Raw genomic sequence first — 14590 nt, forward strand, 5'->3', positions numbered from 1 at the left:
AGCTTGGAGCACTCTCGTACAGAGAGCTAATTATTTCGCTTCCACCTACAGCATGCTTGTCATGTCAGGCAAGCTGTTGACATTTGTGCTCTGCTGTAGCAGCACAGAGGCTTCTGGTGAGTTCTGTATTGTTTTATGGCCTCTCCAGTGTGTGCTGAGGGCTGCTGTAGCAGAGGGGAGCATGGACCTGGTGGCTTTTGCAAGTGCCGATGGTTCTTGGGTACTGGCCCCTCTTGTGTTGGTGGCCTCATGGGGCTCTAGAAGTGAGGTTGGGAAGGGCTGTGTGTGTCCTCAGTGTATAGCAGACTGCTGTAGTGTCTTGCCCTATCTTCAGCCAGCCCCCAGCAAATAGCTAGAGCAGCTCAGCCTTGCTTTGAATCATCATTTGTCTTATGAGCAACACTGGTGTAATCTGTTCTCCCTTTTCTTACAGCCCTTTTGCATGTGATGGGCGAAAAGTGTTGGGCAGGAGGGTGGTGGGGAAAGTGCCAAGTTACGTAGGTGTAGGAATGTGATCCACCTCCTCCCTCTCCTCCGTAATGTAAACTTGCTCCTTGGACTTCAGTCAGAGCAGGGCAGGCTGGCCAAGATAACGGGGGGCTCAGCATGCTTGCAAACAACATCACTGGTCAGCACAGCACTTGATTCCAAGGAGGTGCTCCCCAAAACCAGCCCCTGTGGTCCTGCATGCCTCCATGCTATGGGGGACAGAGGGGAGTTTCTCCTGGGAGGGCTGATGGTATTGCCTATCTCCTCTTGCAGCCAGCTGGACAGCATAGCTTCACCATTAACCACCAGAACTCGGGTTCAGATGTCAAGCAGATGGAGTAAAGGACATGCCCCTTGACCGTGGCTAAATGTGGTTTCTGTGCCTAAATATATCCCTGTGTTCTTCCCACCAGCGAATAATAGCTCTGTCCTCTGGGGTTTGTGTCACTCAGAAGCTGAAGCCCCTTTCTCAGCCCTGGGAGGTAGAAATGCATACAGAGATTTTGTTGGAGGCATGAGGATGGGCTTAACCCATCAGCCCAAGGGGCATGATGGGCTTGGAGGAACAAGTCATGGAGCTATTGATATTTCACCCTGTGCTTGGGGGTTAGGTGCAGGTGGGAGCTTGGACAGATAATGGGGCAGGATACAAGCTTTTCATGGGGGTCTTGCCATGTGTCCAAACCGTAACTGGGCTGTGGAGGCAGTTCTGGGATCTCTGGGTACACATGGAGGTTGCTGTCTGCATCCCAGGTGCCTGCTTTGCCTGTGGGAGTGGGCTTTGCTTATGTGACTCTGGCACAGAGTGGTCTTAGGGTAGAGCTTGAGATCTGGATCCATCATTTGCCTGTGTGCTTTTGGATAAATGACCATATGTGTTCTTTGTGCAACACTTCATCTTTGCTGCAGCCAGTATGGCTGGACCAGGGCTGTCCCCACTATGGACTTTTTGTAAATCTCAGCCCCTGCTACAGATGCTTCTGACCTTATCCAAGTCCTCTTGGTGCTACAGTAACATGCAGAGTTTGACAACAGAGCTGGTTGTTGTCTATGTCAGTATTTTCCATGCCATATGTATTACGGGGCTAAGCAGCAGTGAGGGATAGCCACCAGCAGGCTGCTGGGTGAGTTGGATACTGAAGAACAGGATGGGAAAGCTGGTGTTCAGTAGCTGATGAATGCCCACTGCAGGTAACAGGGCAGGAAACTTTCTGCTGTTCTAGAACCACAACTCAGGGCTGTAGTAAGATGCTTTCCTGGACCTGCGCTGCCTCTAAGTTGAGACCAAAGGCCTTGGAGACTGTCTGGGCTTTCAGCTTCCTGCTGCTCCTGCAGGGCTTGGGAAGGAGCCTGTCTCACCCACAGTGTATGATTCAGATGCTGGGAAAAGAGACCTGCCTTGCTGTGACTCCTCCATACCCTGTCCTTGGAAGGTCTAGACAGCTTCCTTATGCTTCTCCTGCTTCTCCCATTACATGTGATGCCAGGAGAGTCTTCCTATGCTACAGATGCCATAGTGTGGGATACATGAGGGGCCTCCAGGACTCCTGGTCCTGACCTGGGAAGGAAGGCTTTGGCCCCTATGAAACTAGGAAGTGAGGAAGTGTTCTGGTGGTTGGGGCAGCACACAGCAGTGCTCGTCCCATGGTGCCGGGAAGGGGATGCGAGGTCTCTTGTGCCATCAGTGTCCAGGACCCTGCCTGTGTGTTTGCTGTGCTGGGTCTGTTTCTAACCATGGAAGGGTGACTCTGGAGTTTGTGGCCAAAGCCTTTGCCCTTAGTGGCCATGGTGCAGGGAGGCTGTTGAGCTGTCCCCCGGGGCTCTGCTGTAGGGACCGACCTGCCTGTGTCCCACTGTTGGGGCTGGCAGGGAGAGGGGAAGGGCTCTGCAGCTGCAGTGGCAACAGCTGTTACTCAATGTGGCCGTTTGTTGAAATGCCGGGAGCGGTTCATGCCTTGTGGTTGCACCAGCGGTGGTGCTGCCTCACAGTGATGCCTCCGCTGCCTTCTCACCTCGCAGTTCTGCTGTGGTGGGAGGAGGACCTGAACTTCCCCCTTTGGGTAATCCCCTACAGAAAAGCAGGGCCTGTTCTCTTGCTGTAGCCTAAAAAGCAGCTTTGTAAAGTTCATCTAAAGGGGGTTTCTTCCCCCCTTTTTCTCCTGCAGCCCACCATGACTGCACTGAACTGGCACTTGTGATGCTGGCAAGGACGCAACCTGGAGAGCATTTCTCTTCACCAGCTACTCTAAATGGAGCACAGTTTACTTCACCACATTTACTTATCTCCCCAGTCTCTCCGTGCTGATACAAGCCAGGAGAGCTTGTGGCTGTGCTGCAGGGCGCTTTCCACTGTGGGTGACAAGGATGCTTGTAAGCTGCCCCATGAGCGTGGCATGGCCATGAGGGTGTATGTAAGTGATGGAGGCTGCCACCGCAGCAGGATGCTACTGGTTGTTTTCTCCCCGATAGCAGGCAGCTGCTTGAAGAAGCAAAATGAAACCCTGTGCTGCAGATTAGAAGAGGAAATTGCTGAAGTACTTCAGTTTTGAAGCAGGTTTTGGGCCAAGGAGGGTGGATCTGGCAGCAGGCAGATCCTGGGGACACAGGCAGCCTCCTGTTCCCGCTGGACCTGATGCTCAGGGCTCAGTGAGAAGGGAGGTTGCTGGATGATTACAGTGCTTAGCATGGTGTGCATCTGTGTAGTAATGGCATGATGCTCTGGAGCACCACTATGCCTCCAGAGCAATTGGACTGTTCAGTGTGCAACTGCAACAGCAGCCGCCACAGGAAAAGCCTGCAGGCACCCACCACTTCCAGTGACTTGGGAGCAACTGGGCTGCCAGCCAAGGGCTCCTCCATCCTATGGGACCTGGTGGCCTCCCTGGGCAGCCTGCTGCACTCATGGGAAATGCCTGGCTGCCCAAGGTCACAAGCACTGAGATGAGCAGCCGCAGCTTTCCCAGCTCATGGCTTTTCCTCTTCTCCCCTCCTCTCCCTTTTGGACTGGAAGAGGCATTTCTCCAGTGCTGCTGCAGAGGGAACAGTTCGTGGGCCTCTGCCCTCTGACATGCCAATTGGATGAGTAAGAGCTGGCCGAGGGTGGGTCCTCTCCTCTTAATTGGGCTTCAATTGCAAACCTCAGGTCAGGGACATCAGCTGTTCCACCCTTGGCAACTGCGCAGTGCTTGGTAAAAATACCTTTCAAGATAAGGTTTTTATTATTATTATTATTTGTTTATTCCTTTTTTAGTATAGGAAGTTCCAAGGGTTCAGACACACCCAGGGGACAGGACTGGTCCTCCCCGGGGCAGCAGGAGTGAGGAGCAGGATCTCAGACCTACCTGGGAGGCCTTTGGTACCTGGGCAGGAGATGCTGCTTTTGGTTTGTCAGCCCCAGAAGCTGCCCTGGGCTGTAATCCATACTAAGCTTGTTTTCAGGGTTGGTGTCCCTCCAGCCCTTGCCTCCTCTGAGGTGCTGGAGGGTTTCTCCTGGCACAGTGTCCAATCTGCTGTCTTGAGCTGCAAGGTCCTCTAATGCTTTCTCATAATACATGGTGCTCCCTCCCTCAGGTACAACGTGAAGACCTGTATCTTTAAGAGCCCTTAATTTAGCTGTTTCATACATATGTATGTCTATTTGTTCTGGGCAGCCCTAGGCTCACTGGACCCTGCTTCCTCTCCTCCCGGGCAGTCACTTATTACTTGAGCAGCTCAGAAAACAGCCCCAGCCCCCTCTGCATTCCCTGCTTCCACTTTGGCTACAAAATGCTTCCAGATCCTGCTGTGCCTAAAGGCAGGATTAGGTTGAGCCACTGGGAAAAATCAAGGTCACCAGCAAAGCTTTTTAACTCGAGTGGACTTTTGCTTTCAGATTTAAGCTTGTGTTTCATTTTACCCATGCAAAAGTTTCTTGAAAGGGAAAGATTATGTGGCTTCTGCTTGCAGACCTCTTTATTCAGCTGTTTCACTAAAGGTATAGAAGAAAAGGGTCCTTTTAAAATATATATATAATTAAAATATATAATTAAATATATCTTTATAAAATTTAAAAATATATATATATCAGTTCCCAAACTGTGGCACAAAGGTTTTGAGAGGTAGTGGGAGTGGATTCCTTTTTCTGTCTATAAACCAGCTGCCCAAATCTGTTCCCATGCATGCAGCTCATGCATCCTTATGGAGCTGCGAATGAGCCCGGCATACTGGCTGGGTTTCTTTGGCTGTGATGCTGGAGCTGAGACCATGGGGACCTGGCAGTGGTGGAGGGTCGTGCTGCTCACACAGCCCAGTGATGGGAGCTAGTGGTGAATTCGGATGTGCCTGCGAGGTGCGGTTACAACTGCCTAGGGACTGTGAAAACTAGAATGCCGACAGTGCTTGATCCCTGGGGTTATGACAGCTTGGAGATGGCAGCAGGAGGGAGAACTGCTGTTGCTGCTGTGTGTCCCCCCCGCAGCAGCCCAGTGCAGCAGAGGAGCTGGGCAGCCTGCGGCAAGGAAGTCCCTGGATTTCTTGTGCAGAGGAAATCATTATAAACAGGATGTTTGCTCCAGCCCTGTTCCAGGCTGCTCGTTGCAGACCCCGCAGCGTGCTCAGACCCCCCCTTGCCTGGACCCCGAGCAGAAGGAGGAGGATGAGGTGTAGGTGCTACCCCAGCTTAGCTTTGAAGGAGGCATTTTCAGGCTGTCAACGGTGGGGCAGAGACCCCTGGTTTTCCTATATTGGTTCCCAAGGCTGCAGGAGCTTTTTTGGGCCTGGGTGTGTGAAACCTCTGTTTTGCAGTGCTGCTGTGGCTCAGCTAGCCCTGTGCTGGGTCCCAGGTCTTGCAGGTCACAGGGGGATTGCTGGGGACAGCAGATTACAACATGGGCAGCAGCCCAGTGAGGTGTAGAGAGGTGGAGTGCAGAGCTGAGATTGACTCTCGCCAGAGCAGTTACTGCTCCTGCTGTGGTTTGGGGACACCAGTAGTCAGCCCATATACCAAAGCACATGGAAACAGTCTTAAGCCCTGACTGCACAGATGCACAGGCTCTTGTTCAACAGCTCTGTTCTCGGATCCTCCCAACTCATTCCTCATCGCAGCCAGAGTGGCAGGCTGCCCACCCCAGGGTGTCAGGCCCGCTGCACAGCCTCTGCTCTGTGAGCTGCTGCTGCCTTCCTACCTGCTCCAGTGGTAAAATGCTTTTCAGGCAGGCCTTGCTCCTGGAAGGAAGTGTGTTTGTGGTGTATGAGCTACAGGATTGCCAGTTGCATTTGTTTAAATCAGGTTTTCTGGGCTGAAACCAGCCCATTAGGTTTTTGGATGCTCAGACAATCTGGCCGCACCCGTAATTATTCTTTGGCATCTCTGCCCTTGTTGAAAATGCATATTTGTAAGTTTTCCATGTTTCCCATATTCCCAGCGCCTGGCTTGCAGCCTGCTGTGCCTGCATAAACATACACAGTCATGCTGGTTCAGATGGACTGATTTCCCTAATTTTCTCATTGCTAGACTGCAAACCCAAATGAAACTTTGAGATGAAGTTCACCCCACACGGATTCAGAGTCAGGCTGCTTGTGGTGGACCCTTCCTCATTTCAAATCTCAGTGTGTCTGACCAGAGCACATTGGGCTGTGCCAGCCATGCCCCTGGTAGGAGACCTTGGCACAGCATCTACACGTGGAGGCTCCTGGGAGGCTGTGGATGTGGCTGTCCCCACCTGGCTGCTCTGTGTGTGTCTCACCCCTCAGAATGAGAATCACGGTTCTCAGTCTGGAGGCTGTGCAGGAGGGGCTGTGTGAGGTGCCAGGGGACTTTCTTTAACTGGGGGACACAGGCAGAGCCTGTAAAGCTGCTTGCTGAGCATTATCACTGAAAGCACCTAAAGCCACTTTAGCAGATGATTTGAGATGGGTTTTGTTAGGTTTTGGGTCTGTTTAAGCTGGAGAGCTGAGCCTGGTAGCACAGCCAAGCTTTCCCTTGGGCTTTCTGTACTGACTGGTTGTTGCTTGAATCTGGAGGGCATCCTCTTTGAGCAGGTGAGTTCCTGAGGTGCCTGGATCGGCAGGAGCAGGAAAGGTTTACTCATGTGAGATGGAAAAATCCCTTGTACTGTGATTCAGTGATGAGACAGGATCATTTGTAGGGCAGATTTTCTGTTGGCTGGAGCAGTGCAGAGGTGTGACAGTCAGACTTCATGGGATAGATCTGCACTGTCTTTCTGCAGCCTCAGCAAACCAGAGTCAGCACAGATTTGTTGTCCTGGTTTGCCAATGGTTTAAATGTCTTCCAGTTGCTTCTCTCCATCTGCCTGCTTCAAATGCTTCCCCAGCCCTGGCCTCTGGGTTTATTCTTCCCCACTTCCTCCAACAGTGCCTCTGTCATGCTGCCCAACCTGCCTGGGTTTCTCAGCATTGTCTCCCTTCTGACTCTTGTTCCTGGGCCAATTCTTGTAGAGCAGTTCTGCCTGGTCGTGCTCCCTCTTCTCCACCAAAACAAAGCAGTTGTGTCTTGCAATGTGGTCCCAGTTGATAGTAGCATTTCTCTTGTCCATGTGTAGGAACTTCAGATCCAAAGGGTGGGATGTGTTTTGCCTGGAGTTGTAGGCTTACACCATGGGAAAGAGGGAGCTTGAACCTTGGCTCCTGGTCCAGTGCTTAGCACTGCACATGACTTCCACTTGAAGGGCTTAGAGAGCTGTGCTGGTAAACACTGCCTTTGGTTTGCTCAGTTGCTGTCCTCAAAATAAACTCTGGCATTTCATGTCTCTGGTACATGGCCCTGTGTCACCTCGACAAGGAGAAGAGCTTGTTGGGGAGGTGAAGCATCTCTTCTATCTTGTAACACTGGCTGCTTGAGATGTTAATCTGTTCATCTGAGCAGCCTGCCCTGAGGGCAGTGGGGAGCTGTGGATGGTACCGAGCCCCGACCTGGGCTCTGGCTGAGTTTTTGCAGAGGTGAAGGTAGAGAGGATCAGTGGGGGGACAGCAGGGACCAGGCGGGACTGCCAGGATTCTGTGCATGTCACTGGGAGAGAAACAGCATCAATCTGGCGAATGTACCCAACCTCTTTATTGACATAGTTTCTCCTCAAATAGCTCAGAATCAGGAGAGCAATGAACTATGGAGCAATGGGGGCAGGAAAAAAAACAAAGTTAAAACAAAATTAAGACTTGCCAGCCCTCCCCATGTTTCATTTGCCAAAGAAAACCCTGCCTGATTTCTCGCGGCCACGTCAGCTCCCAGCTATGACAGCTATCTCATCCTGTTGGCAAGGCTGCTCTCTGGAGCAGCCCTCGCTCCAAAATGCAATGGGAAGAGATGTAAACAGCGAGGAAGTGAAGCTGAAGCTGACTGCTCAGGGTGCGTGTCCAGGTACAGGGCCAGGCATGGTGCTGGGGGTGTTGCAGTGATGGGGACAGTCTTGCCCCTCCAAGACGGCTGCTGGGGGCAATGTGCTGGATCCTGCCACAGGGCTTGGGTGATTGTTGGTGCTGGGGATGCCTGGGAGGATGTACCCTGAGGAGCACAGAAGCCTCTGCATCCCTGTGTGGGGCAAAGGAGCAGCTTTGCCATGTGGGAAAGAAAAACCCAATGCTTTTGTCTCCTCTTCCCTACCCAGTGAGCTTTGCTCAGAGAGATGTGGACCTGAGTTTAATTCCTCTGTCTTTGTTTCCCCAGATCATGATTGAGTTCTGCCCAGGCGGGGCGGTGGATGCCACCATGCTGGGTGAGTGCAGTGTGCCCTGCTGGGCTCCTTTCCGTGCTTGGGGGATGCCCTGAAGGCATTTCCAGCCTTCTGACATGCTTTCAACCTGTGGATGGATGGATGGTGGATGTGGGTGTCCCAGCTTCTCCAGCTGTTTCTCTCCCATGAGCTTGTCTATTTTTCATACCTGGTGTAGAAGGTGTGGCAGCCCTGGAGTGTTTCTTGAGCTACTTTGATGTCCTTTTGTGATTTAAATGCTGCTGGCATCAGCAGATCACAAGGCATAGGGAGAAGGGAGAGTCTGGCTGGAGGGGAAAGATGGCTTTAAATATGTATCTGAGGCACTGGGTCTTGGGATCTTGTTCCCACAGCTTCCTGGGAAGAGCAGCAGGGCTGAGATGTTTAATCTGTTGTGATGAATCTCCCAGGATCTCCTTGCTGACTTCTCCATATGGCATCGGTCATCTGGTGAAGCAACAGTGTCCGAATAAACTGCAGTGTGCAGAAATTCCAGGAATCTTCCCATTTTTAACTCCTCCCTTCCACATAGAGCTCCTGGGACTGGGAGTGTGCAACTGTTCCCCAGAGCAGCCCTGGCTGGTGCCACAGCCCCTCTGTGCCAGGGCAGTTATGGACCCTAGGGGCAGTGACATCCCATCTACACGGTGAACGTGGTGTTCTGACATCTTCCTGCCTGGAGCCCCTGGGGCAGAGCTGCTTCTCCCCAGGGGTTATTCCTTTTCAGCTCTGATATTTCCAAAGTCCTCACTTTCTTTTTATTTCCAGGGAAAGTATGGACAAAATTTGTCATTTTTGATTCAGCCCTGAAACTTAGTGCACCCTTTAGGAAATTCTTTAAAGCAGACCCAAATCACTGCATCAAAAAGTACCTGTTACGAAGTGCTAGATGAAATGATGCTTTCTCCCTGGAAAACCTCGGGAGGGCTGCCCTGCCTCTTGGGACATGAAAATCCCCCTGAGCATCCATGGGGCTGTGTCTGGGGCAGTCAGTCTCTGGAGGACCTGGGAAGGGGGAAGAAAGAAAACCATGAGCAAGTGACCTGCCTGTAGTGCTGTCACCCTCTGAATGAGGAGCAGGAGGAGCTCTGAGAAGGAGCCCAAGAATGCTCCCAGCATTATTCCACCTCCCCATCACCACCAGCAACTGGTGCTTGCCTTTGAAATCTTTTGTACAAAACCTGTTGCACCTCACTTGTGCCAGATGCTCCAGGGAGAGTGCAAAGCAGCAGCTTCCCCCAGAGCAAGGGAGATCTTGGTTAGGAAGAGGAGGAACAAAGTGGCTGCCCCAGCATCCCCCAGCCTGTGGTTAAGCATCTGTCCCAGTTGCTAAGGTCCATCCATCAGCCCTCATCCTGGCTGTGTAGTTTGGGCGGCTGGAGTGTCTGAGGCTTGGTCTGCTGTGCTGGAGGAGGGATCTGCTCTGCAAAGGGAGGGAGGGAAGCTCAGATGATGCTAACCATCTGGAAGTTTGATGGTTTGCAGGGCTGTCACTTTGGAAAGCAGTCTTGGGTGGTGAAGGCAGCTGGGCAGAGCGCAGCAGGGAGCTCACACCAGTGGCTTCAGAAATAGGGACAGACTGCAGGGTACAAACTGCTGGCTGGTGTCTGGTGCTACCTGAAAAACCAGCTCAAAGCAGTGGACAGGGATAATATGAACAAGACTCTCATTGCTTGTTGCTTTGGGAAGTAGCGTGCCCCTCATATGTACAGGGAGATATGCTGCATCTCCATGGCAAGGGTAGCTCCTTAGGGGATGACACCACAGCTGCATATGAAGCTGCTGATTTTTCACACCTGTGTCTGGCCCTACTGCTGCCCACAGCCAAGTTCACCTCCCTCCTCCCAGCAGCAGCATCCCCACATTGGGCATGACCCAGCTTGTCTGCAGGGACCAGTTTTCCAAATTGGCAGGGTACTTACAGTTCAGACCCCTGTTGCAGGCATGCCTGGCTGCCCCTCTCATGCTCCTTATCCGCTATTCCTGGGCCAGACGCCTCAGCCAAGCATCCCTCGGAGGGAGCTATAAACCAGCAGCCTCAGGCAGGCAGGCATTGCGCTGAGTGCTGGCTTAGGGAATAGATTACCTTAACAAGCTGATTTGCATTGGTCTCCCATGACTTTGACACATGGACAGTGGTTTTTAAATGGTCTACTGGGTAGGAAGTGCCTTCCTGCTGCTTGTGTGGAGCTTTGCTCCAATCCCTGCCCTGTTTAACAGCTCCCTCCTCCCCATAGAGCTGGACCGGGGCCTGACTGAACCTCAGATTCAAGTGATTTGCCGCCAGATGTTGGAAGCCCTCCATTACCTCCACAGCAAGAAGATCATCCACCGTGACCTGAAGGCAGGCAACGTGCTCCTCACCCAGGACGGGGACATCAAGCTCGGTGAGCTGGGCTGCACAGGAGCACAGCAAGTGTTCAATGGGAGAGCTGCTTGGGACCATTTCACGCTACATTAATGACAGCCATGTGCTGCTGGGAGCTGGATGGTAGTGTTCAGTTATACCCAAGCATGGGGCAGATCAAGGGATGCCCTCTGCCTTCTGCCCTGCCTATGGGACATCAGCTACTTCGCTGCTGATGAGCTGAGGCAGAAGGTGCAAGGCTCAGTCAGCTGTTGATCTGTGTGCTGTGCTTAGCTCCCGGCTGGGTACTAAGCCTCACTGAGCCACAGCTGTGGTCATGCTCTTCATGGATGTTCCCTTTGTGAACATTTTAATCCTTCTTTGAACTCAACTTTTATGCTTTTTGGCCTGCTGAGCATCCTGTGCAGGGTGCCAGTTGGCATGGCTGGGAGCTGGAAGAATTCATCTTATCTCCAGAGCAGGTCTGGTGGTGACAGGGGAAGTTTTGCCAAAGGGTTGCTTTGCCAAGCAACTTGAGTTAAACTGACATCCAACTACCTGCTGGAGGATGAGAAGGTGGCTTTGTCTGTAGGGACTGATCAGAAAGATGCACATCTCCTTTTGTACTCTGATGAGGGGTGCTGGTAGCTGTGGGTGCTCTTGGGATGTGTCTGTGGGTGCTGATGGAGACCAGGAGTCAGCCTGGGAAGATAGAAATGTTGCTAAGAACAGGGTGCAGATGGATAACAGCTCCTCCAGAGGTCATCAGGAGCAATGTGGAGAGCAAAGTAGCCTGAAGTGGGCTTGGTACCCTTTGCAGGTCTTACCAGTTTGATTTGGTTCTGGTTGGCTTCAGAAGCTCTCTATAGAAGGGACATACTCATTGAAAGGCATCACGCAGTGACTGCTGTGAGCGGGGCTGAAGGGAAAAGAAAGAATGTAACAGCACTTTGGTTTTTCTGGTGTAAAATGAGACTTTTTGCCCTGAAATAGCAGCCCTGAAAGTAATCTGCCACAGCTCTGCTTTTGTTTGCTTGTGGAAAAGAGCTCAACTTCCCTCTAGATGTGTAGGGTTTGAGTTACAGTAGGGGTGACTTGTTATGCCCCTGTCTTACAGCACATGGGAGGGGGAAGGTCCCTGGTGCTTATGTGTTCAAAAGCAAATCTAATTTCTGATGCTCTGTTTAGAGGAAGCATCACTTTTTATCATGTTCTTGCTTTAAATGTGTATTTGCTTTCAAACCTGCATTTCAGCCAAGTGTGCTGATTTAGAAGGGTCTTTCAGTTTTCCTGCAGCGTCTAATGTTACTGCTCTTTGCAGCTGACTTTGGAGTGTCTGCCAAAAACATGAAAACCTTGCAGAAGCGAGACTCCTTCATTGGCACCCCTTACTGGTGAGTGACCTGCTTGCTAAGAAACCCTGTGTTCATGAGGAGCCTCACTCTTCTGAAAACCAGGCTCGCTCAGAAACAGGGGGCGAATGGCCTTTGGGATGTGATGGACCATAGTGCCTTACCAAGCACGGATGGGAGGATTTTAACAAGGAGTCTTGGCCAGTGTCCACATGTGCAAGGGTTTCCCTTGCTGAAGGGAGCTGTGAGCAGCCTCAGTGGTGTGGGAGCATTGCCCAGTGTTGCAGTGCCCTGAGCTATCGAGGGGCCACCATGCTGCAGGCTTGGAGGAGTGAAGGACACACGTGTGCTTGCGTGTGTGTGCTCCCTGGCCCTGGGGGTGGAGTGGGCTTTGAAGCAGCTCCAAGCACATGGGAACAGCTCCTCGCTCCAGAAACACAATCTCTAAATCACCCGACTTGCTGAAGGAACAGCATCAGCGAGGATTAATTTATTGTCTGCAGCAACATCCATGCCAGATGTCAATGGCCTGGGGGTTGCTATGGGCTGTCTTGGTTGGTCTGCGGAAGAGGGAGGGAGTTGGACCCCTTAGAAAAGATGCTGCTGCTTCTAAATCCCAGAGCTAGGAGGAAAGGCTGATCTTATGGAATGCTGTGTATTATTTAAAGCATTTAATTGCTGTGGCAAAGCCTCACATTGTGTCAGTGGTGTCATCCCTCCCCGTCTCTGCTCCTTGCTCTGCCCCTTGCAGGATGGCCCCGGAGGTGGTGATGTGTGAGACCATGAAGGACACTCCATATGACTACAAGGCAGACATCTGGTCTCTGGGAATCACGCTGATTGAAATGGCCCAGATTGAGCCACCCCATCATGAGCTCAACCCCATGAGAGTCCTGCTGAAGATTGCCAAGTCTGACCCCCCCACGCTCAGCTGCCCTTCCAAATGGTGAGGGGTTTTGGGCAGCAGAGTGTGTGCTTCCCAACTTCCACAGTGCTTCAAGGGAGAAAAACCCAGTCTTTTCTAGCAGTATTGTCTAATTTGAGGACCAATACAGAAACAGAGTTCTGTGCTTTGACTGTGCTGACACTGTGATGATGTGCAGGCAGCAAGGGGGGAGCTGCTGCTCACCCACAGCCCTGCTGAAATGAGGGTGATGTCCTGGCTGCTTTCAAAGCATCCTGGTTTTGTATGAAAGGCAGATTTTCCTCTAAACCTGGAGATGGCCGAGAGCTCTAGAATTTCTTTCCTGGAGTCTGGAAAGTCTCTTCTCCCTTTAAAACATACCAGCAGATTTTTCTTTCAATCATGGTAAAACTCACTGCATAATAGCCAGTAGTAAATTAGTGCTGGGAGAACTGGAGTCGCAAGCATTGTTACAGCAGTCCAGGTAGCAGGCAGGATCCCAGCACCAAAACCCAGCAGGAACAGGCAGCAGAGAATATCAGGGACATGCTCTGTATATTAGAGCTGTGCTTTGCAGGCTGAGGGTGCCCTCCTATGGGGTTCCTGGTCCTTCGCAGCCATCCTTTTGCACTGGAAGCTGTGGGGATGGGTTATGGAGCATCCTTGTCCAAGCAGCTCCACCCCTGGGCTCCCTTTTGAGGATAACTGCTGGTGTCCTTTCCTAACTATGCCTTGGCCCCGGGGCACAGAGCCCATGCTCAGCCCCTCTGTCCATTGCCATCATAGGTAAGGCAAAATCTAGTCCCTCACTTGGCCACACTGCTGATTCTCCTACAAATAATCAGAATAGCCAAGCACAGGGTTTCCCACACTGGGAGTGAAACGATGATTCTTACCAGTTGCAAACTGGGACAGAAGCTGCACAGGGATGGAGCAGACCCCTGTGGTGTTCAGGGCCTTTCCCTCTCTGAGCTTCTTACCAACAACTGTGTTTTAAGGTCCCTGGAGTTCAGAGACTTCCTAAAGAAGGCGCTGGACAAGAACCCAGAGACCCGGCCCAGTGCTGCCCAGCTGCTGGAGGTAGGGACTAGCATGGGAACCAGGGCTGGGTCTGTGTCTGTTGTCTGTGTCTGCCCTGGTTTGTGAGTGTCCTTTGTGTGTGCAGCCTCATTCTCCTTGAGGAGAGCTAAAACACCCCACTAACATGCTGATGGGCCCCAGGCTGGTTTCAGGTTGTTTTTGTTTTGTTTAGAAATTTCATAGCACTTTTCAGCCATGGAAATGCTCCAAAAAACAACAACAATGTTTTTTCCATTTGGAGCTAACTGCAGAGTCCCTGTGTCCAAAAGCCAGAATAAAAATGGTTCCCACTGCCTGAAAATACCCCTGTGGCAGCCAGCTTGGATTATACCTGGTGATCCCAGATTCAAATTCAGCTCCTTTCCTCCTGTCCACTTCCAGAACAATAGCAAGAGTCTGGAAGATGCTTTTCCCCAGTGGCTGTGGTTGGCAGGAGGAAGCATGCAACAGTCCCTGCAAACCCAAGGGACTCCCCAGCCTTTTGCTGAAGCTCAACACAAACACTTCACTGTGTGTGCTGAGGAATTTGAGCTCCATTTCAATCAAACCTTTCCCTCTCTTTGCCCCCCTGAGTGGCTCTTTTCCCGTTGCTGGTGGCACTATGGGTTTGGACCTGCACCCTGGAGTTCAGCCTGCTTGCAGAGAGGGGAGACATCTCTTGTTTAAATGCAGCTGGTGCTTTTGTTTGGGTTACACTGATATAAAGCAGCTT

The 14590-nt window shown here is 51.7% G+C and overlaps 1 protein-coding gene across 2 annotated transcripts in view; it reads left to right on the top strand.

Moving 5' to 3' along the window:
• STK10 (serine/threonine kinase 10) overlaps positions 1-14590 on the top strand; it is a 47920-nt gene that overhangs the window by 19305 nt on the left and 14025 nt on the right. For both annotated transcript variants that reach the window (XM_005142666.3, XM_034067079.1), the window contains exons 3-7: positions 8150-8198; positions 10433-10582; positions 11864-11936; positions 12646-12840; positions 13797-13878. In XM_005142666.3, the coding sequence (XP_005142723.2) occupies positions 8150-8198; positions 10433-10582; positions 11864-11936; positions 12646-12840; positions 13797-13878 (549 nt within the window). The remainder of the gene's footprint in view (positions 1-8149; positions 8199-10432; positions 10583-11863; positions 11937-12645; positions 12841-13796; positions 13879-14590) is intronic.

Source organism: Melopsittacus undulatus, chromosome 10, assembly GCF_012275295.1.
Source record: "Melopsittacus undulatus isolate bMelUnd1 chromosome 10, bMelUnd1.mat.Z, whole genome shotgun sequence".
NCBI lineage: Eukaryota > Metazoa > Chordata > Aves > Psittaciformes > Psittaculidae > Melopsittacus > Melopsittacus undulatus.